The sequence below is a fragment of the Panthera leo genome, chromosome D2 (genome assembly GCF_018350215.1).
Source record: "Panthera leo isolate Ple1 chromosome D2, P.leo_Ple1_pat1.1, whole genome shotgun sequence".
NCBI lineage: Eukaryota > Metazoa > Chordata > Mammalia > Carnivora > Felidae > Panthera > Panthera leo.
This window is the reverse complement of record NC_056689.1, coordinates 29,570,784-29,594,929: the sequence shown is the minus strand read 5'-3', so window position 1 is coordinate 29,594,929 and position 24,146 is coordinate 29,570,784. Positions and strand designations below refer to the sequence as shown.

Below are 24,146 nucleotides of genomic sequence, written 5' to 3'. Positions count from 1 at the left end.
TAAGAAAGTCGTCCAGGTTCATTCTTCTGCATGTCTCTGTCCAGTTTTCCCAACACCATTTGCTGAAGAGACTGTCTTTTTTCCAGTGGATATTCTTTCCAGCTTTGTCAAATATGTTTGTGGGTCCATTTCTGGTTTCTCTATTCTTAAAAAAAATTTTTTTAATGTTTATTTATTTTTGACAGAGAGAGACAGACAGAGTGTGAGCGAGGAAGGGGCAGAGAGAAAGGGAGACACAGAATCTCAAGCAGGCTCCAGGCTCCAAGCTGTTAGCACAGAGCCCAACGCAGGGCTCGAACCCACAAACCATGAGATCACAACCTGAGCCAAAGTTGGACGCTTAACCGACTGAGTCACCCAGGTGCCCCTGGGTTCTCTATACTGTTCCATTGATCTGGGTGTCTGTTTCTGTGCCTACCATAGTGTCTTGATGATTACAGCTCTGTACTACAGCTTGAAGTCCAGAACTATGATGTCTCCAGCTTTGGTTTTCTTTTTCAGGATTGCTTTGGTTATTTGGGTCTTTTCTGTTTCCACATAAATTTTAGGATTGTTTGTTATAGCTCTGTGAAGAATGCTGGTGTTATTTTGATAGGGATTGCTACACCACATTTTCTTTATCTACTCATCCATCGATGGACACTTAAGTTGTTTTCATGTCTTGGTGATTGTAAATAATACTGTAATAAACATGGAGGTGCATATATCTTTTCAAATTAATGTTTTCTTTTTCTTTGGGTAAATACCCAGAAGTGGAATTACTGAACTATATGTTATTTCTATTTTTAATTTTTTGAGGAACCTCCATACTGTTTCCCACAGTGGCTACACCAATTTACATTCCCATCAACAGTGCACAGGGTTCCCTTTTATCCATATCCTTGCCAACACCTGTTATTTCTTGTCTTTTTCGTAAAAGCCATTCTCACAATTATGAGACAGTATCGCACTGTGGTTTTGATGTGCTCAAATACACATGTTAACTGTGATTTTTAAGACTAAATAAAACACTATACTTAAAAAACTAGACATTTGGATAGATCACTTATGTAGTATTCCAACCAAAAATGTATAATCTGATTCTTTTTTTTAATGTTCATTTTCAAGAGAGAGAGCACACACGCACGAGTGGGAGAGGAGCAGAAAGAGAGGAAGACAGAGGATCTGATGCAGACTTGGCGCTGACAGCAGAGAGCCTGATGTGGGGCTCGAACTCATGAACTGAGAGATCATGACCTGAGCCGAGGTCGGACACTTAACCAATTGTGCCATTCAGGTGACCCTGTACTCTGATTCTTAGCCTAAGGAAACATCAAACACCAACTGATGGAAATCCAGTGTAATAACTGGCTTATATTTTTCAAAAATATCTGTGTGATGAAAGAGAAAGAAAGGCTGAGGAACTGTTCCAGATTAAAGGACAGTAAAGAGGGGCGCCTGGGAGGCTCAGTGGATTAAGTGGCTAACTCTTGATTTCAGCTCAGGTCATGATGTCACGGTTTGTGAGACTGAGCCCAGTGTCGGGCTCTGCACTGATAGCACGAAGACTGCTAGGGATTTTCTCTCTCCTCTCTCTCTGTTCCTCCTCCACATGCATGTGCATGCATGCACACTCTATCAAAATAAATAAAATTTATTATTAAATTTTTTTAATGTTTATTATTTATTTTTGAGAGAGAAAGAGATAGAGTGCAAGCAGGGGAGGAGCAGAGAGGGACACACAGAATCTGAAGCAGGCTGAAGGCTGTGAGCTATCAGCACAGAGCCCAATGCAGGGCTCGAACTCACAAGCTGCGAGATCATGACCTGACCTGAAGTCGGACACTTAACCGACTGAGCCACCCAGGTGCCCCTCAAATAAATAAAATTTAAAAAAAAAATTTTTTTAAAGGACAATAAAGAGATGTGACAATTAAATGCAATATGAAATCATGAACTGGATACTGCAGTACTAGAAAAATTACTGTGAAAGTCATTACAGGGATAATTAATAAAATAGAAATATGCATTATAGAGAAAAGAACTGTATCAATGTTACATTTCCTGTTCTATGATTAGGTAGGAAAATATTCCTAGGAAATATACACTAAAGTATTAAAGGAGTAAAGGAGCCTAATATTTGCAATCTTCTCTCAAATGGTTCTGAATGAAAAATAAAATGTGATTGCAAATGAGGCAACTATTAAAAACTGGTGAATTAAAAATTTTTTTATGTTCTATTTATTTTTGAGAACAAGAGAGACAGACCACGAGCAGGTGAGGGGCAGAGAGAGAGGGATACACAGAATCCGAAATGGGATCCAGGCTCTGAGCTGTCAGCACAGAGCCCGACGCGGGGCTCAAACTCATAGACCGCGAGATCACAACCTGAGCCGAAGTCGGACACTTAATCGACTGAGCCACCCAGGCGCCCCTAAAAATTGGTGAATTTAGAAAGGTATATGGCAGTTCTTTGTTCTGTTCTTGAATTTTCTAAAATTTAAAATGATTTCAAACTGTTTTTTAAAAGTTGTATAATAAAACATGCACATTATGAACTTACTGTCTTCTGTTGAGATCTTTCCAGTTTGACCAAAAATAACATTAGCAGCAGACAAACAGTGCCTGGCTTCCATAAAACATAGCTGTTGAGGAAATAAACAAGAGTAAATGCAATTATCACACAGCCTTATCTGCAATTAATACTTATATAAAGTCGTCTAGTGTGGGAAAAGCTATAAAAACAGGTAAAAACCACTAAGGAGACCCTGTGTGGTTGCTGAACATTAAGACAGTAGATGACATGTTTCCTCTGGTTAAAAAGCTACCTAAAAGATTCAAGTAACAATGCCCCCAAACTCTTAATAATAATCCAAACTGGCTGCAAAACAACTCCTGATGGAAAGTTAGCTCTTTCAGGTTACCAGTAGGTACAACACAGGAGCGGCTACAATCCTAGACTTAGAATGTTCCAGACAGTCCTTCAGGTTCAGTCCACATAGCCAAAATGCCATGCATGATAAACTGTAGACCATTCACACCCTGTCAGAGGACTTGAAGATTTAATTTTCTTAGAGATATCTTCATACATCCCACCATTCAAAGGCAAAACGGGTAAGTTTTGATAGGAAGAGATTCCTGTCTTCTAGAATTTTTGGAATTTACATGTGATGAATGAGGGTTCCCACCAAGTTTTGAAGTTAACAGATTTCCACAGATGAACTTTATAGAACTGCTTTACCAACACACTTGAAGACTTCCTAATTCAAATCTGGGCATGGTAAAGTTCTCAAACACTTAGAGAAGATCTCCTTGTTAATATAAACACTTTGCATTTATCATGTAAGTCACAGGACCAACCCAGCAGAAATACAAAGTTAAAGTCCAACTTTTAGTTGGAAGCCACCCTCATTAATTAAATGTCTAGTTCATATTAATAATACCTGATTTTGCTAAGAAGATTTTTAATGGTTGGCTAGGACTTTAAAATCTCAGCACAAAAGGCATCTCTCTATTATAGCAAATCAGAAGCCACCTTGCGAATAGCTGGGTACCACGTACAGTATTAGCCCAGCAACATCTATAGGCCAAAATGAAGGTGTTAAACCTTGAAAACCCAAAGAAAGTTACAGTTTACATAAAGAAGCTTTAACTGTCCCTCTGCAATCCTTTACCCATCACTTCAGCTTTGTCCAGATTGCCTTCCTGCAAGCAACCACTGCTAGGACAGTGAGTGCCTTGTGCCCTCTAGGTGGCTGGTAAATGTGGGACTTTAGCACCTGCCAGGTATGGACACATCAAGTAGCAAAACCTCATCACTGGAACCAGATGAAGATGAGAATGATATAAATGACAACTGCATTTTTTTGGTAAAAATGGTTCAAATCTCTGCAATATAAATCAGCTAGTTGTAACAAAAACTTATAAAACATTTTGGCTTAAAAAAAAAAGCACAGGGTGGGGGAGGTACTCATGAAAATTACTGCATGCTCCACATAAGCAATGCTTAACAACTTTAAATTTTTTATTACGCTTTAAATTAATATCTAGATATCTTAGTACTATTAATATTGATGGAGTTTTCTTAATTAAAATCACAGTGAGTATGTAGCTTTAAAGTTGCTAAACAAAACAAAGAAGGGGCCTCTGGAAGCTATTAAAAAAGGTGCCACAAGCAGAGGCACCGGATAACACTTTTGATGATGACCACAATGAAATGGATTCATGAGAGTTAGATTTAACCGAATGCTCCAATATATGCAATAGCGTTACTTACACGCTTGATCTTAGACCAAAGTCCTAGAAGCGATGCTGCAGTCACCATAGCCCTTTCTCGCCTGCTAATAGCTTTTCTGAATGAAATTCTGTGGGACAATACTTTAAACATAGGGCGCATTTACAGAACCAGCACTAACAAAAAGCTTAGAAAGGATAAAGGCCCAGTAAGGATACGGCAGCAGGTAACCAGAGAGATTTAAGAAGGAACTCTGATAAGCAAAGATTTACCAAAAGTTCAGAGTGAATTAGAAATACAAATAAAAGTAATTTCTATTCCTGAATATCTTATTGAGGATTAACAGAAAATCCGGCTGGGAAAGGTGGCTTAAAAGTGTTTTAGCATTAAAACTCTTAGGGACTAAAGGAATAAACAGACCAATTAAAAGTATACCAACATGATTCTGAATAATTCTGATAAACAACCATGAAGCTCAAGTTTGTTCCTGTGGGATACTCCAGAAGAAATGTATCATAAAGAGCTACAACTCTGGAACTGAGTAGAGATATTTCCAACATGGAAAAATTACTACAGAGGAGTTAATTCTAAAGAATAACTGAAATGCATCACATGCTTTTATCAAAGCCCACATTTAACAGTCAACTTCCTCAGACAAATCCTCATAGTTAACAGATTACCACTGCATAAAAATAAACTTTTATCTATCAGATAAAATCTGCAATTTAAGGTAACATCTCACTAGAATGAACTGATAGTGTGCTATATCAAAAAAGAATTGGTCTTAGGTAACATGTAATTTTTAGGGCTAGCAGCATGTAAGACAATGATAAAACTCAGTATTTTACAATTCAAAAGAATTAATGCAATAGAAAGCTACAAAAGTTTACTATACTGGCAAACTGGGTTTTTTCTGTCCAGTTTATACCATAAAATAAAAGCTACCTGTTTTTAAAAGATGACATTTTCAAGGTACTTCTCTCTCTCTCTCTCTCTCTCTCTGTCTAGTAGTATTTTTATACACACTATCAATAACTTTGTTAGATAACTATTTGAGAAGCTTACCTTATTGATGTAAAATTGTGACAAGGTAGCAGCATTAATAGCCCACTCTATAGGATGGTAGGCATTGTGTTCAAGTTGGCGTTTTAGGGTACTGTGACAATAATGAGCAGCCTTCTCAAACATTTCCATGTGCTGGTAGACTTGAGCCAAGTAATAGAGGTTATGAGTATACACCTTCTCAAATCTATGAAGAAAAAGTGAATATTTGCGTAATGGTTTACATTTTATAAGGAACTTTCATATATATTTACCTTGATCTTCTTACCAACCCTTTGAGTTGGGTATGGCTATTGTATCTATTTGACAGATAAGGAAAACAGAGCCTCCTATTTGAACAGGGTCACATATCTAGTAAGTAGTAAATGGAGGTTTTTAAATCCATCTCAGAAACCACATTCTATTACCTTCAGAGGGTCTCAAAAGAAAATACTGTGCTTTTTGAAATAATCATCTTATCTATACTATGTAGAATTATCTGTGAGGGCTAATTTCTGTATCTACTCACCTTTTTGATCTCTCTTGTTCAGCAAGTTTCTCTTCTTCAGGAAGAAAATGCTCAGTAGGATCAAGAGGAGGACTCCCAATCTACAATTAAAGAAAAACAAAACTCTGAAATTTTAAACTGTGAACACCAAGCGCCCTCTTCTGGAGAAACTGGAGAAATCAAAATTTTAAAAACCAGTATACTTCATTTTTTTTACTAGTTCATTTTCATGTTACCCAAGAAGTAATTTTCTTAACCATAAAATCTTAGAGTGTGCTACAAGCTCACACTTGACAAAATTTTAACTGCTGTTGGAGGTAAACCTCAAATACACTAAAAAAAAAATTCTACCAATTTGCCTTTAGAGATGCATAATTCTTTTTTAAATTTTTTCTTTAACGTTTTATTTATTTTTGAGACAGAGAGAGACAGAGCATGAACGGGGGAGGGGCAGAGAGAGAGGGAGACACAGAATCGGACGCAGGCTCCAGGCTCTGAGCCATCAGCCCAGAGCCCAACACGGGGCTCGAACTCACGGACCGTGAGATCGTGACCTGAGCTGAAGTCGGACGCTTAACCGACTGAGCCACCCAGGCGCCCCTAGAGATGCATAATTCTTTAACTATTTTAAGTCTTAATTTTGTTTGGTAAAAAAAAAAGATCTCTTAAAAACCTACAAGGGTGCATGGGTGGCTCAGTCAGTTAAGCATCCAACTCTCGATTATCGGCTCAGGCCATGATCTCACAGTTTGTGAGTTTGAGCCCCAAATCAGGCTCCATGTTGTCACCTGGGATTCTCTCTTTCTCTCTCTCTCTCTCTCTCTCTCTCTCTCTCTCAAAAATAAGTAAGTAAAACTTTTTTAAAAACCCAACAAATAAAAACCTACGTAAGTGGGATGTCTAGCTGGCTCAGTCAGTAGAGCACCCAACTCTTGATCTTGGGGTTGTGAGTCCAAGCCCCATGTTGGGTATAGAGATTGCTTAAAAATAAAATCTTAAGGGGCGCCTGGGTGGCTCAGTCGGTAAGCATCCGACTTCAGCTCAGGTCATGATCTCGCAGTTCATGAGTTTGAGCCCCGCGTCGGGCTCTGTGCTGATAGCTTGGAGCCTGGAGCCTGCTTCAGATTCTGTGTCTCCCTCTCTCTCTGCTCCTCCCCCACTTACACTCTGTCTCTCTTTACAAAATAAATAAACATTAAAAATAAATAAATAAATAAATAAATAAAATCTTAAAAAAAAACCAACTCCATAAGTAGCTGTGCTGACAGCTCAGGGCCTTCAGCCTTCTTCTGATTCTGTGTCTCCCTCTCTCTCTGCCCCTCCCCAACTCATGCTCGCTCGCTCTCTCTGACTCTCTCAAAAATAAACGTTAAAAAAAATTGTTTTAATGAATACAATAAACTGCTCAATAATGAAAATCAAATCAAAGTTTTAAATATTTGCTCCATTAATTTTTTTGAGAGAATAAGAAACATATACCGATTACCCACTTTCAATACAGAGACATTAAAACCAGTGATTCTATTGTTTACTGCCTTGGCCAAGTCACCCAATCTCTTGTGCTTCTGTTTCCTCATTTATAAAATTACCTCATAATTTCGTTATGAGGATTCAATGAGTTATTATGTGTAAATCACTTATGATGCCATCTTGAGCCTTCCAAAAAGCAGACCTACTTAACCTCTGCCTCATTCTACTTCTATGAGGATAGTCCCATCCGCAAGACCAGCCTTGCTTTAAAGTGAATTCACTAAACTCCAAATAGCAAAAATGTCTTCCATTTTTAAAAATGTGATTTTACATTCTGAATGTGAATGCTAAAAGTATCACAACTAGGGTTCCTAGAATTCACAGAAAGTAAAAACGGCTAAAACAGGAAGTAAGGCCCAAGGCACACACAATAGATAAGTAATTCTTCTAAGATCTCCTCAATAACTTTGAGGACTGTTTAATATGCTTACTCTTTTTTGATGGAAGGAATGAATGTATTGTTTTCCATACCTATTTCACTGTTAGGACTACCACATGTCATATATAACCCTAAGTCAAAGCACTCTCTTCTCTGAATTAAAACACAGGTATAATTGAGTACAAAGAGTTTGATATATGTTTTATGTTCCATACTAATACTAATTTTTAATGAAATATTATAGGTGTTTGGTATCTTCACATTTTATTTAGTTATTTATTTTAATGTCTGTTTTTATTTTGAAGAGGGGAGGGAGAGAGAGAAAATCCCAAGCAGGCTCCAACCTGTCAGCATAGAGCCTGACATGGGGCTCAATCTCACAAACCGTGAGATCGTGACCTGAGCCGAAATCAAGTTGGACACTTAACCAACTGAGCCACTCAGGCACCCCAGGGAGCTTGCATTCTGGTACTGAAGATGGGTGATAAACAAGATAAATCACTAAAATGAACCTTATGTTGGATAATGTTAAGTGTGAAGCAGAAAATAAAGTAGAAAAGGAGGACAGGAAGTGTTGGAGGGGTGGTCTGTAGCATTAACGGAGTGGCCAATGAGTCCTCACTGGATGGCAGACATGAGTCACGAGCTGAAGGGAATAAGTGAGTGAGCCAGGTAGATCCCAGAGGGAAGAGCAGTCTCAGCAGAGGAAACAGTTCAGTGCAAAGACCCTGAACCAGAAGCTTGTCTGGTGTGTTTCAGGAACAGCCAGAAGGCCAGTGTAGCTAGAGCACAACAAGACAGGAGACAACAGAAAAAGATAAAATTAGAGAAGTAATGGTAGCCAAATCAGATAATGTACTTGAAGTCTTCATAAGGTCTTTGGGGTCTACTCTGAATAAGATGGGAAAGCATTAGCAGACTCTGAGGGAAGCAGTGATGTGATATGATGTGATGTAATCTCCCTTTGAACAGGCTGCAAACAGACTGAAGGAGGCCAGTTATGATACTACAGCAATAATCTTAGCAAGAGAGGGTGGTTGTTTGGATCAGGTAATAGCAGGGGATCTGATTCTAGATATAATTTAAAAGTGACGCTGGGACTCCTGGTTGGCTCAGTTGGTTAAGCGTCCCACTCTTGGTTTCGGCTCAGGTTATGATCTCACAGTACGGGCTCTGTACTGACAGTGAGGAGCCTACTTGGATTCTCTCTCTCTCTCTCTCTCTCTCTCTCTCTCTCTCTCTCTCCCCACCTCTATCAAAAATAAATAAATAAACTTAAAAAAAAAAAAAAGTGAAGCCAACAGGACTTGCTGTAGATTACACAGTGTGTGAGAAGAGGGATCTCCAAGGTTTAGGCCTCAGTAATTGGAAGAAAGAAGTTGGTATTTACAGCAAGGGAGGAGGAAAGAGGAAGGTTATCAGAAGCTCTATGTTAGTAGTTTTAGAGACAACTGCTCCTTAAAAAGTGCAAATGTCAAATCAGCAGTGGGACAGACAAGTCTGGAATTAAAGAGGTACAGATTAGAATATTATTGGGAGTCATCAGAGAAGAGATGATATTTAGAACAGAGGAATGAATGCAGGGGCACCTGGGTGGCTTAGCTGGTTAGCGTCCGACTCTGGATTTCGGCTCAGGTCTCAATCTCACAGTTTGTGAGATCGAGCCCTGCATCGGGCTGTGTGCTGACAGCACGGATCCTGCTTGAGATTCTCTCTCTCCCTCTTTCTCTCTGTACCACTCGCTATGCGCTCTTTCTCTTTCTTATTAAATAAATAAACTAAAAAAAAAAAAAAAAAAAAGGGAGGGGGGAATGGATGAAGATGGAAAGAGGAGATGTTCAAAGACTACACTCTGGGTACTCCAGTGTAGAAGCTGGGGAAATAAAGGGGAAGCCTCAAAGACTGAGAAGAAAAAGAGGTGAAAGGTAGGTAAAAAAAGTGTTTCAAGGAAGAGAGACTAATTAACTGTGCCAAATGCTAGATTGATCAACTACATCAAATGCTACTGATAGGTGAAATAAGATGAGGACTAAAAATTTACCACTAATTTTAGAAACATATAAAGCACTGGTGAACTTGGTAAGACCTTGATTCTTTTTTTTTTCTTTTCTTTTTTTCAGACAACACAAACACATTTATTTCAAATTTCTAGGAAATTTTGAAAAAATACCAGATACCAATGCTTTATGCATGCTCAGGGACGGCTTATAAATACTCCACTCAATGAAATCTTAGCACAAATGTGCATTTGTGAAAAGAAACTGGCAAAATCCACTTCTTGCCATTCAACTTGTCACATGGTAATTTTTATTTTTTTAATGATTTTTTAAAGTTTATTTATTTTGAGAGAGAGAGAGCATGAGCAGGGCAGGGACAGAGAGAGAGGGAGAGAGAGAACCCCAAGCAGGCTCTGCACCAGCAAGGCAGAGCCTGACACAGGCCTCAAACCCACAAACCATGGCCTGAGCAGAAACTAAGAGTTGGATGTCTAACGGACTGAACCACCCAGGTGCCCCCATCAGTTGTAATTTTTAAGTATGACTGTCACATTGGGAAAATGAAATAAACACAGTAAAATAAACTATACAAAGGCAAAGTAGAATAACAAAAAAAATTTTACTAAAACGTAAGATTTACAGAAGTTTCTAGATAAGCCATACAAAATGGTCACAAGCTTTTTCTTGAAGGAAGGATTCTACACTTGACAGCAAAGTCAGTGTTATTAGTGAGAGCTGTGATGTTTGTTTAATGTCCCCATTTTGTTTCAAACCATCAAGTTTGTCCATCTACTTGGCTAGAGAGCATATTCTAAAGAACTGGTTAGCTGCTTTTAACCAATGCAAGTAGATCACCATAAAAGGGGGAAAGGAGCCCATAAAATTGAAGTAAAACTACTTCTTCCCCTCAAAAAAAAAAAAAAATAAATAATAATAATAAAAACACCCACACCCCTGCAGCTAACCAAGACAACTACCTTCAGTCATAGTGCTTTATACTTAAACCACGACAGGGGAAATGAATAAAAGCAGAAAGGGGCCAATGCTATTAAGTGTTTCACAATAATTGAGATCATACTTCTAGCTTCTATTCATGTTTTACAACAGTGAATCAGGACAAAACACAGATTTACTAAAGTGCATTTAATCACCAAAGGACTAAAGATGTCTGGGCTTTTATTCTGTAATGTTCCTAAGACTGTGTACATTAAATGCAAACAAAAAAGGAAGAAGTCTTGACAGAAGAGGAGAAGTGATGCACACTTGATGATCAGATCAATTTTAAATATTATTCATGGCACACAGCCTAGTCCATGCTCTAGCTGTTTCTATGGCTTGGGCTTCATTGGTCTTCCACTGCTCTGCTACATCCTTGCTAATGCATCATCTGGATTGGGAGCACTTAACAAGGCCGAGATCAACAGCAGAACCGTGCAGATCTGCAGTACAGGGGACCACTTATCTTTCAAAATATCTAAACATATTCTTCCAATTTGTCTACATTAGGATGATAAATTTTGGTCACGAAACACTAAAACTTTAGGGGCTGCCAATGGGTATTCTTCTGGAAGGAATAGTTCAAGTTTAAAAGTCCCTCCCTCAAAAGGAAAACCCTGGGGGCCAGCAATGACCACATGAAAATAACGAGCACTGCTGTCATCTCGTTCTGCTCTAATGCCAGGGACGGTTTCCGCCAGCAAACGCTGGGTTTCCTTGATAATCCTGTGGGGCAGCCCGACCATCTTGTCAGATCGCAAGTTTGGCCTCTGGTCTCGACACTGGCTCTGCTCACCTCACACACGAGTGTTAAGATTTTATTTTTAAGTAATCTCTACACCCAATGTTGGGCTCGAACACACAGCCCAGAGATCAAGAGTCACATGCTCTACTGACTGAGCCAGATGCCCCAAAAAGACATTAACTCTTAACTCTGAATGTGAGAAACCTCAAAATATCTGGTTATTTAAAGGACTGCTACACATACTCTCAAAACAAAATTAACTAAAATCCATTTTAATTTTAGAAGACTGCCAACATTCAGGGGTGCCTGGGTGGCTCAGTCAGTTCAGTGTCCAACTCTTGGGATCAGCTCAGGTGATGATCCCAGGGTTGTGGATGGAGCCCTGAGATGGGCTCCACACTGAGCATGGAGCTTGCTTACGACTCTCTCTCTTTCCCTCTGCCCCTAAGCTCACGCTCGCGTGCTCTTTCTCTCTCTCTAAAAAGGAAGACTGCCAACATTTTAAAAACTTAGGCATTTTTTAGAGCAGTTTTAGGTTCACAGAAAAATTAAGCTGATGATACAGATTCCCCATATACTCCCTTGCCTGCACACATGTCAATTTTTAGTAGGTAAAATTTGGTAAGGAATGGAAGGTAACACAATGATTTGCCCCCTCTTCAGGGCTGTGACCCTCTACAGTAAAAGTTTTCCATCTCTGCTCCCTGGAGCCCTAGAAGTTCTTTTGTACTACCGCAGTAGGGAGATAGGGAGGTATCTGTAATGGACTGAGCTGACGGTACTGCTGACCTGCTTACCACAGTGGCTCAAGAGTTTTTTTACAAATTGCATTTCAAAAGGGTTTCACAGGTAGGAAAAAAAATCACTGAAAACCTTTCTCTGAAGCAGTGGTTCTCAAAGTTCAGTACCTGACCAGCGGCATCAACATCACCTGGCCTTGTTAAAAATGCAAATTCTCAGGCCCCAACCAAGACCTACTGAAAAGTCTGGAAGTGAGTATTCTGTTTTTAACAGCCCTCCAGAGCCCTCCACACTGATGCATGCTGAAATCTGAAAACCAGTGCCACAAAGATTTCAGATACTTTACTTAAGTAGTTGTTTGCTTTCCTTTAAGCACTCCTATTCTCAGTGGAAATCAAAATAGAATTTTTAGATTATAAATAAAAATATGCCAACATCAGTATTTTAGGATAAATCAGAATATTTCCTGTACAATTATATTTGGATTAAGACTGCCATTAGATCCTGACTAAAGATTATTTTTAAGAACCCTGAAGTCTTTAATATAAAATAATTTCAGCTATTAGGTGACCACCTAGACAGCTCTATACAGAGGTCCTCGAGTATACTGCAATCATGTACTAATAATGTAAGTGAGGAATAAAAGCCTTCAATTCTTGACTAGTTCCTATAAAAATCTAAAATGTACGTGACAGGGGCATCTGGGTGGCTCAGTCAATTAAGCATCCCACTCTCGGTTTTGGCTCAGGTCATGATCTCACGGTTCATGGGTTTGAGCCCTGCATCAGGCTCTGTGCTGCCAGCTTAGGATTCTCTCTCTCCCTCTCTTTGCCTCTCCCCTACTCACTATCTCTCTCTCTCTTAAAATAAATAAACATTAAAAAGAAGACATGTCATTAAAAAATATATAAAAATAAACATTTTTTAAAATTATGATATACAACATACCTCTTTCATATACTGGTTATACAGTGCTTCTGATGATTCTAGGTAAGCCTGTGCAGTTTCAATTTCTTCTCTTTCAGACCACAAGATACCTAGGTTATTCTGGAAAATAAAGAAAAGAGAAATAATGACAACATAAATCTTTCAATTAGAGTAACTTTCATAGTTTCTTTTTTTTTTTTTTTTTTTTTTTTTAACGTTTATTTACTTTTGAGACAGAGAGAGACAGAGCATGAACAGGGGAGGGGCACAGAGAGAGGGAGACACAGAATCCGAAGCAGGCTCCAGGCTCTGAGCCATCAGCCCAGAGCCCGACGTGGGGCTCGAACTCACGGACCGCGAGATCGTGACCTGAGCTGAAGTCGGATGCTTAACCGACTGAGCCACCCAGGCGCCCCAAACTTTCATAGTTTCAAAGTCAGTATTTACCTATCAAATAATACTAGAGTCAGATTAACAATGAATTAATTACTCATAATAATACTGTCCTATGTAGTGTGGTAGACAGCCACTAAGATGAATCCCCAATGATTCTCCTAACATTCATGCCCTCATATAATCTCTTTCTCTTAGGTATGGGCTGAATTTAGTGGCTTTCTTCTAACAAAAGTAAATGGAAGTCCATTCCAAGATTAGATTACAAAGCATCACGGTTCTATCTTCTATCCCTCTTGCTTGTTCTCTCTGAGGGAAGCCGACCACATGTTGTGAGCCACCCTATGGACAGACGCATGTGGCAAGAACTGAGGGAGGTCAACAGCCAGCAAGGAACTGAGGTCTTCGGACCAACAATCTGTAAGGACCTGAAACTGAATCACACCAACAACCAGGTGAATGAGCTTACAAGTGGACCTCCCCAAGCTGAGCCTTCAAGTGCAGCTTCAGCAGGCAAATAATCTGATGAGAGACCTTACACAGAGGAAACCAGCAAAGCCATGCCTAGATTCCTGATACAAGTTTGTTGTTTCAAGCTGCTAAATTTGGGGGTAAAATGTTACCTAGGTAATAATATACATAGAGACAAAGATGAGCCAGACACATAAAATGCTTTCAAAATATCTACAATCTCTTCCACGGACCTCTCTAAAAAGCAGTATCCCAACAATTACTGGTTGGTCGAAGCCTGAAGCAAGAGTGATGAGCTCTTAAATCCCAACAATTAAAATTATATGGTATGAAAATCTGAAGATGCTATTATACCTTTCATTATTAGTTAAGTCAACATTCCTAATGTTTACCATTTCAAACAACAAAATGTTTGTTTATATTTTCCAAAGTTCTTAAAATTACATAGCTTTATAGGGGCACCTGAGTGGCTCAATCAGTTAAGCGTCCGACTTCGGCTCAGGTCATGACCTCGCAGTTTGTGGGTTCGAGCCCCGCGTTGGACTCTGGGCTGACAGCTCAGAGCCTGGAGCCTGCTTCAGATTCTGTGTCTCCCATTCTCTCTCTGCCCCTCCCCTGCTTGTGTGCTCTCTCTCTCTCTCTCTCTCTCTCTCTCAAAAATAAACATTTAAAAAATTAAAGCAATCCCTATCAAAATAACACCAGCATTCTTCACAGAGCTAGAACAAACAATCCCAAAATTTGTACGGAACCAGAAAAGACCCCAAATAGCCACAGCAGTGTTGAAAAAGAGAAACAAAGCAGGAGGCATCACAATTCCAGACTTCAAACTGTATTACAAAGCTGTAATCATGAAGACAGTATGGTACTGGCACAAAAACAGATACTCAGATTAATGGAACAGAATAGAGAACCCAGAATGGACCCACAAACATATAGCCAACTAATCTTTGACAAAGCAGGAAAGAATATCCAATGGAATAAAGACAGTCTCTTCAGCAAATGGGAAAACTGGGCAGCAACATGCAGAAAAATGAACCTGGAACACTTTCTTACACCATACACAAAAATAAACTCAAAATGGATGAAAGACCTAAACGTAAAACAGGAAGCCATCAAAAGCCTAGAGGAGAAAGCGGGCAAAAACATCTTTGATCTTGGCCGCAGCAACTTCTTACTCAACACGTCTCTGGAGGCAAGGGAAACAAAAGCAAAAATGAACTCTCGGGACCTTATCAAAATAAAAAGCTTCTGCACAGTGAAGGAGACAATCAGCAAAACTAAAAGGCAAGTGACGGAATGGGAGAAGATATTTACAAATAACATTATCCAATAAAGGGTTAGTATCCAAAATCTATAAAGAACTTAGCAAACTCAACACCCAAAATACAAATAATCCAGTGAAGAAATGGGCAAAAGACACTTGCTTTAATTGTTTTAATAGACACTTCTCCAAAGAAGACATCCAGATGGCCAAGCAACACATGAAAAAATGTTCAACATCACTCATCATCAGGGGAAAATACAAATCAAAACCACAATGACATACCACCTCACACCTGTCAGAATGGCAATGGCTAACATTAACAACTCAGGCAACAACAGATGTTGGCAAGGATGCGGAGAAAGAGGATCTCTTTTGCACTGCTGGTGGGAATGCAAACTGGTGCAGCCACTTTGGAAAAGAGTATGGAGGTACCTCAAAAAATTAAAAATAGAACTACCCTACGACCGAGCAATTGCACTACTAGGTATTTATCCAAGGGACACAGGTGTGCTGTTTTGAAGGGGCACCCCAGTGTATATAGCAGCACTATCAACAATAGCCAAAGTATGGAAAGAGCCCAAATGCCTACTGATGGATGAATGGATAAAGAAGATGTGGTATATATATACAATGGAGTATTACATGGCAATCAAAGAAAATGAAATCTTGCCCTTTGCAACTACATGGATAGAACTAGAGGGTATTATGCTAAGCAAAATTAGTCAGAGAAAGACAAATATCATATGACTTCATGCATATGAGGAATTTAAGACACAAAACAGATGAACATAAGGGAAGGGAAGCAAAAATAATATAAACACAGGGAAGGGGACAAAACATAAGAGACTCTTAAAGATAGAGAACAAACAGAGGGTTACTGGAGGGGTTGTGGGAGTGGGGGGAAGGGCTAAATGGGTAAGGGGCATTAAGGAATCTACTCCTGAGCACTATATGCTAACTGGAATGTAAATTAAAAAATAAAAATAAATAAAAAGGAAAGAAAAAAATTTTTTGTAATTATATAGCTTTATAATTATATCCACCCAATCAAAGATGCCTCATTTATAGTGTCTTTTCTTGTATTGATCACTTCCTTTTGAGTTGAGCACTTCCTTTTGATTTCCATAGCACCAACTTCTTTCTGGAATCATGAAGGTGCTAAGGAGAAACTGATTACATACAAGGTTATATCTTTTTTTTTTTTTTTTTTTTTAAGTAGGCTTCACACCCAATACAGAGCCCAATGTGGGGCTTGAACTCACAACCCTAAGATCAAGCCCTTAAGCTGAGATCTAGAGTTGTATGCTTAACCGACTGAGCCACCCAGACGCCCTGACACAGGTTATATCTTAAATAACACTGTGAAAACAAAGCCAGTGTGTCCCCTGCTACATGACTATACTATCAGGCTTTCTACAGGGCAATTAGTCAGAACTCAAGACTGGATGCCTAGCTTCCCTTTAGACAAGAGTTATACTGTCTCATCCCTTGGGGCTTCAGACACAAGGAATACTTCTGATACTTCTACCACCTTTGGCTACTACCCTAGGAAAGGGATATATAGGAAAGTATGTATAAGAAAAGTATAAAGAAGCAGGGGTGGTTTTGTTTTTTTTTTAAATAAAATTTTAATGCAGATTCTTAACCTGGGGCCCATGGGCCCATCCATGAAGAAAAGTTCAGAATCTAGAATAACTCCTTCCGTGAAAAAAAAAAAAAAAAAAAAAAAAGAAAAAGAAAAGAAAGAAAAATTCAGAGTCTATGAACATGGATGGCAAAACACGACAAATGTATTTCACTGTGTTCTAAAATTTGGCATTTCTTTTCATTATAAATGCAGGAAACAAAATGCAACAGTATTATAATACCTGAGATTTTGTGACCTACAGAATTGAAAATTTTTCATGTGCAGATAGTTCAAACATACCATCTACATTCTCTACTACATTAAAATTATGGGAGTTATCAAATAACTCATTAGATATTTAATGTGGGAATAAAGAAACATATATAATGCATTCTTAAAAAATATTTCAATAAACTTCTATATTATCAGTTTCTTTTATACTCTTTACAGTTTATGCTATGCATTTAAAATCATTATTCTGGGGGCGCCTGGGTGGCTCAGTCAGTTAAACGTCCGACTTCAGCTCAGGTCACGATCTCGCGGTCCGTGAGTTCGAGCCCCGCGTCGGGCTCTGGGCTGACCGCTCAGAGCCTGGAGCCTGCTTCCGATTCTGTGTCTCCCTCTCTCTCTGCCCCTCCCCCATTCATGCTCTGTCTCTCTCTGTCTCAAAAATAAATAAACATTAAAAAAAAATTTTTTAAAAAATCATTATTCTGTTTTATGAAACACAGATTTCACTAGACCGCAAAAGGGGCACATGGCACAAAAAACTGTTTAAAAACCCTACAGCTTAAAGGTGACTTGATCGTTACTCTGGAATACAGCAGACCTCTGGTCTTCTGGCTTCATATAATGTATGTATTCTATAATTTTTTTTTTTAGGTGAAGTGATCAGTCCTCAGTATCTGACACTGTAGGTCACAGGGATAACGTACTGAGATTAGACAGTTCCCTCTTCTTTATTACTTATAAAGTCCTTTGCAGGACACTGGAGAAATCTGAAGGGCTCTGGCACACTGATTATTTACTTTACTGATTATTCTGCTCACCCAGGCTCAGAGAATATAATCTCCCTTAATATTCATTCTCTCATCTTAGAAATGGATCCACAAGTCACCTTGTCTAATTCTCTAGTTCAACTTATTTTTCCTGACAATAGTCATCGAGAAACTCCATTTAGCCATGACACCACTAAGCCTAACCCCAGCATACTATATATCTTGCCTAGACATCAAATCTCACCTAGAGGGGCGCCTGGGTGGCGCAGTCGGTTAAGCGTCCGACTTCAGCCAGGTCACGATCTCGCGGTCCGTGAGTTCGAGCCCCGCGTCAGGCTCTGGGCTGATGGCTCAGAGCCTGGAGCCTGTTTCCGATTCTGTGTCTCCCTCTCTCTCTGCCCCTCCCCCGTTCATGCTCTGTCTCTCTCTGTCCCAAAAATAAAAACGTTGAAAAAAAAAAAAAAAAAAAAAAATTTTTTAAAAAAAAAAAAAAAAAAAAAAATCTCACCTAGAGATTTACTAGTACCAAGAACTAGTTGGCCACATCTATTCTGATGAATGGTCATGTATTTAACCTGCTAGATGCATGGTAGGCTGTGCCACAGAAAGCAGTGACTCTGGTGTGTGATAAAGAGAACCCTAGAGTGTGTCTAGAAATGACTAAGGTTTTTCTTTTCTTTTTTTTCTTTTTTAAGGTTTTTCTTTTCAACTATAACCTGCTTGAGATCTTGAAGGACCATGCAACAGATCTGGAATTGATCTGATTTTTCAAAATTAATAGTGTTAGTGTTTTGCAATTCTTTTTATTGAGATATAACTGACACATGTTAGTGGGTTTTTTTTAAATGTTTATTCCACAAAGATAATTACTATTGACATTCTACATAAATTATGTTTAAATATAATATAAATCCTAAAATACACAAGAAACTATTATATCATTTAGAGCATCATCATGTTCTTGCCTCAGGATACCAGACTAGGTAGGAAAAAAGTTAGATATAAAATAAAAACAGCTAAAGAGGTATTACCGGTAAATTCTACCAAGCATGTAAGGAAGAAATAATACTAACTCTACACAACTTCTTCCAGAAGACTAGAGGAAAGAACGCTTCCCATCTCATATTAAGCCAAAGACATAACAAGAAAACCATAGCCTGATATCCTTCATGAACACTGATACAAAAAATTATTGAAATTTTAGCAAATTGAGTCCAATACATAAAAAGGGTAATACTTCACCCAAGTTTTACTTGGTACAAACTCCAAGTGGAGTTTATCACAGGAAGGAAAGGTTGGTTTTTAACACCAGAAAATCAATCAAGGTTATTCACCATATTAACAGACTAAAAAAGAAAGAAAAAAAAAAAAATGAATGTCTCAGACACAGGGATGAAATAATGCTGCAGAGTGAAAGAAATCAGACCAAAAGAAGAGTATACACTCCATGATTCCATTATGAAATTCTAGAAAATGTAGGGAAGGGACCAAAGAGAAGGGAAAGAGAGAATAAAGGAGGCAGGGAGGGATCACACAGGAGCACAGGAAACCTGTAGTGATAGTGGATATAGTCAATACGCTGATTACACCAAGTGTTTCATCGGTATATACATATGTCAAAATTCATCAAATTGTACACTTTAGATATGTACAGTTTATTGTAGGTCAGTTATACCTCAATAAAGCCACACACACACACACACACACACACACACACACAAGCATGTTCTTTATACATCTATATCCTGGGAGTGGGGGAGAATAATCTACCAATTTGTTAGGGAATTTACCAAAGTGAAGTAGTTAAATTTCACTCAAGATGAGGAGTACCTGGCTGGCTCAGTGGGAAGAGTACGCAACTCTCCATCTAAGGGTCATGAATTCAAGCCCCACGTTGGGTGTGGAGGCTACTTAAAAAAATTTTTTTTAATTAAAAAAAAAAAAAAACATGATAATGCAAGTATATATTGCTGATAGCAAGAATTGCAGGGACGCCTGGGTGGCTCAGTCACTTGAGTGTCGGACTCTTGGTTTTGGCACAGGTCTCATGGTTTGTGGATTTGAGCACAGAGCCTGCTTGGGATTCTGTCTCTCCCTCTCTCTGCCCCTCCCCTGTTCATGCTCTCTCTCTCCCAAATTAAATAAACTTAATTTTTTTTTAAACTAGAAGAAAACCTGGAGAAAAATCATTCTTAAAGGCATCAGAACTCAGCAAAGATAGAAAGGGATAGTCTCTTTTAATAATCTAATGTGGATCCAGGTTTTGTATTTTTGTAGTTTTCCAGGAAGTAAATATCAGGTTAAGACAAAGCAGTCAGAATATCATAAATTCCCATGAAGTGTTACTTTCAAAATTTTTCCTACACACACATGTAGTCTTTTACAAAATGGAATCATTCTACCTAATTCCAAACATGCCTATGCTCTTCCCTCTCCCTCTTAATATTGATATTTTTGGTTAACAAAGATAAATCATTATTTTTTTTTAAGGTTTATTTATTCTGAGAAAGATAAAGAGCTCATGCACAAGTGGTGGGGGGGTGGGGGGGAGAAGAGGGAAAGAGAGAATCCCAAGTGGGGCCAGATCCCACGAACCATAAGACCATGACCTGAGCTGAGATCAAGATCTGACGCTTAACCAACTGAGCCACCCAGGCGCCCCTATAAATCATTATTTTTAATGGCTGTACACTGTTCTTCTGGATGAATGTATCCATATTTATTTAACCATGTATCTATTGACTGATATTTATTTCATTCATTTTTTAAAAATTGACAATGCTGTTGTTTTTTTTAATTGACAATGGTGTGATGAACATCCACTTTGACACACCTTTGCATGCCTGATCCAATATTATTTTAGGATACTGATATGCAATTTTTAAGTTAAAGTCTTGACTCCGGAATTTCAATACCTACTGATCTCCAGAAAAGTTCTGTGAATTTGTATTTCCACTAATAATAATGCTAATGGATAGTATCTGTTTCCTCATAGTCTCTCCAATGACAAGTATAAGCGGTATCTTTAATAGACTCTGCAATCTGATACAATTTTTCTATTTCATTCTTTTAGTTTGTATCTTTAATAAACTCTGCAATCTGATACAATTTTTCTATTTCATTCTTTTAGTTTGTATCTTTAATAAACTCTGCAATCTGATACAATTTTTTCTATTTCATTCTTTTAGTTTGCTTTATTATTAGTGAGATCAAATCTCTCATCATGTATAGCAAATACTAGATGTAATAAAATTCAAGTGTGGTAATGCTATTGGAATAAACAGATCAACTGAACAGTAGAGTTCAGAAACATATTAGCACAAAGAGAATCTAAGTAAATTACTACTGCTGTATAGTTTTAGTACCAGGTAGGGTAGTTTTAGTGCATTATTTTTCTTATTATATTTTTATGTTCACTCTTCTTTGTTCTTTCAGATAAACATATTCATTTTGTCAAGCTCTAAGACAAAAATTATTGTGATTTTGGCAGAAACTAACAAACCTACAAATGAGTATCAGAATGACTATTGTGTTTAGCCATTACGTTCATACCAAGCCAATGACTTGGTATATCTCTCCTTTTAGAATTATCAATTCTACTACCCGATAATATGCAATTTCTAAAAATATCTTTTAACCACTGTTTCTTATATACAGGAACACTATTGATATTATATATTTACTTTATATCCCCCCACTTTATTTAACTGATCATTCTAATAGTTTTTCAGTTGATGACTTTAGTTTTTAGGTATACAAGGATCCTATATGCAAATGGTTACTTTGATAAATTATTTTTTCCAAAATTAATAACTCTTATGGCTTTCTATATTACTGCAACGGCCAGAAGTTCTAATCAAAGTTTTGTTCCTGATTTTAGTAAGAATTCCTAAAATAATTCACTCTTCAGAAAAGGTTGGCTGTTTGAAATACTGTATTTTATTGAATGTAAGATGTCACATCTATAAGACACAATTATTTTATCTATCAACAAGAAAACACTGCCAGGTAAATTATGACACAGCTATAAGATGCATCCTGATTTTAGACATACTAAGATATGAAGCAGTGTGCATATTAAAGTCAAAATACAGCTGGAACACCTGGGTGGCTCAATTAGTTAAGCAACAGACTCTTGATTTCAGCTCAGGTCATGATCTCATGGTTCATGAGATTAAGCTCCATTTTTGGCTCTGTGCTGATAGCACAGAGCCTGCTTGGGATTCTCTCTCTCTGCCTCTCCCCTGCTCGTACTCTCTCTCTCTCTCTCAAAATAAATAAACACTTAAAAAAAAAGAATAAAAATACAGTAAATACTGGGCACTATATATTACATTTAGGAAGGTTTCTAATTCTCTTCTTGCTATGTTGAAATTGTTTAATGTTTATGAAGATCTCAGGCAGCCATCTGGTTAAAGAAAATTTCAAATAATTGAGGTTTTGAGTTTAATCTCTTATGAATTTCATTAGATCATTAATCCAATGGACAAATATTTAGAATGGCCTACTAGGAGGGAGGTACTAAGTTATAAATAGTGTGCAAAAAGATATATAGTTCCTGTGATTATGTAGCTTTTAAATTTATTGGGCCATGATAAAAGAAAATGACATATACAATTTCCTTTTTAATTCTGAGGTTTTTCTTTGTGGCCCACTTGTCACATCATCATTTTTGGTAAATGTTCCTGGATCACATGTATTAAGAACTGGTTTGTGAGCTTACCCCAAGTTCCTGGCACATACAAAGAGTTCATACATATTTGTATTTTGCAGTGTTAGGTTCCTGAAGAGAATGTCAGATTTATTTCTTAATAAACCAAGTGCCATATAAATGGGAAACAGTGAGTATCATAAGAACTCAAAGATACAAGTTCGAACAAAATGCTCAAAGAAAGTTACTCAAGTATGAGATTTGTTTTGAGATGGGTTTGGAAGAATGGGCAGGAATTCCCTGGGAAGCAAAGGAATATATATATATATATATATATAGAGAGAGAGAGAGAGAGAGAGAGAGAGAGAGATATAGAGAGAGAGAGAGAGAGAGAGAGAGAGAGACCAAAGTAATTTAAAATCTTAATTTAAGGTCTCAAAGAAACGACAAAGAATGACCCGAGTGCATGCTTAATTTAAAACAAATTGTTTAAAAATCTTCAGTTTCTATTTTTGCAATATACATATACATTGCAAATATATTGCAAACATATGTATTTTCAATATGTATATTTGCAAATATATATTTGCAATATATGTATATTTGCAATATATACATTGCAAATATATATATGTAATATATATTTTTGCTATATATATTGCAAGTATATATATTTGCAATATATATTTTTTTGCTAAGATTTTTAAACAATTTGTTTTAAATTAAGCATGCACTCGGGTCATTCGTTGTCATTTCCTTGAGACCTTAAATTAAGATTTTAAATTACTCTGCATTTCTTCTTAATAGAATGAACAAGATTTGGACTGGTGGAGAAGAGTTGGAAAGGGCATTTATGATGTAGTAGGGTCTCAGGAAACCAATGTGTTGACCACGACTAAGCGAAGCAGCAAGTGATGTCGGAGTTTGCAAGCTGTTTATTCCAAAGCTTCAAAACACGGGGCCAAACCGTGCCTCATAACAGTTGCCTTTGGCCTTGGCGAGAGTGGGGCCCTCTCCATCCCTCGCCTCTGGCCGACAACAGCGGGCCCGGCTCGCTCTCACCTGAGCCTGTATGTAGAGGGAGACGCAGTCGTGCGACAGCCGGTACTTGCGCAGCAGCCTCAGGCATTTCACCAGATGCTCCTCCCCCGCCGACAGCTCCTCGGTGTCGATGTGGTTCACCCCGAGATGGAACTCAATCACCGCCAGCCTCACTGCCCCCTGCGCGATGGGCCCCTCGGCCTCCACCGCTTCAGCTGGCAGCCCCAGGGCGTGGTCCCCTGCGCCCACGCCGTCATCGGTCTGAGGCCGCTCATCCTCGTCCTCAGGCGCGGGGCCCAACAGCGCCTTGACCTCTTCCAGCAGTGCTCGGGCGCCGTATTTGGACTTGTACGGTTCCTTCTCGGGGTTTTTATGCAATTCCACCCGCGACAAAGCCAGCGCGGCCTGGAATTTCTCACGAATCTCGGCCCACGGAGCACTCGCCATAGCGGCCTCTACGGCCTGGGCGTCCTCGATGGATGTTTGCAATCGGACTCCCGCCTTCTTTCTGCTTTGCGACACTTCACTTACGGCCCCCGACAGATCCGACACAGCAGAACCGTAACCAATGAGGTCCTCCAGAGGAACCGCAATATGCTCTGCAGTGACCAACGGAAAGGC

The 24,146-nt window shown here is 38.5% G+C and overlaps 1 protein-coding gene and 1 pseudogene across 1 annotated transcript in view; both read right to left on the bottom strand.

The window, feature by feature from the left end:
* LOC122202439 (kinesin family binding protein) overlaps positions 1-24,146 on the bottom strand; it is a 34,876-nt gene extending 10,730 nt beyond the window's left edge. Inside the window, exons 1-5 of the mRNA XM_042908805.1 lie at positions 23,547-24,146; positions 13,099-13,197; positions 5,784-5,863; positions 5,279-5,462; positions 2,543-2,624 (exon numbers count right to left, since the gene is read on the bottom strand). Coding sequence (XP_042764739.1) covers positions 2,543-2,624; positions 5,279-5,462; positions 5,784-5,863; positions 13,099-13,197; positions 23,547-23,972 — 871 coding nt within the window. The 5' untranslated portion in view covers positions 23,973-24,146. The remainder of the gene's footprint in view (positions 1-2,542; positions 2,625-5,278; positions 5,463-5,783; positions 5,864-13,098; positions 13,198-23,546) is intronic.
* Positions 10,949-11,456, bottom strand: LOC122202440 (annotated as a pseudogene).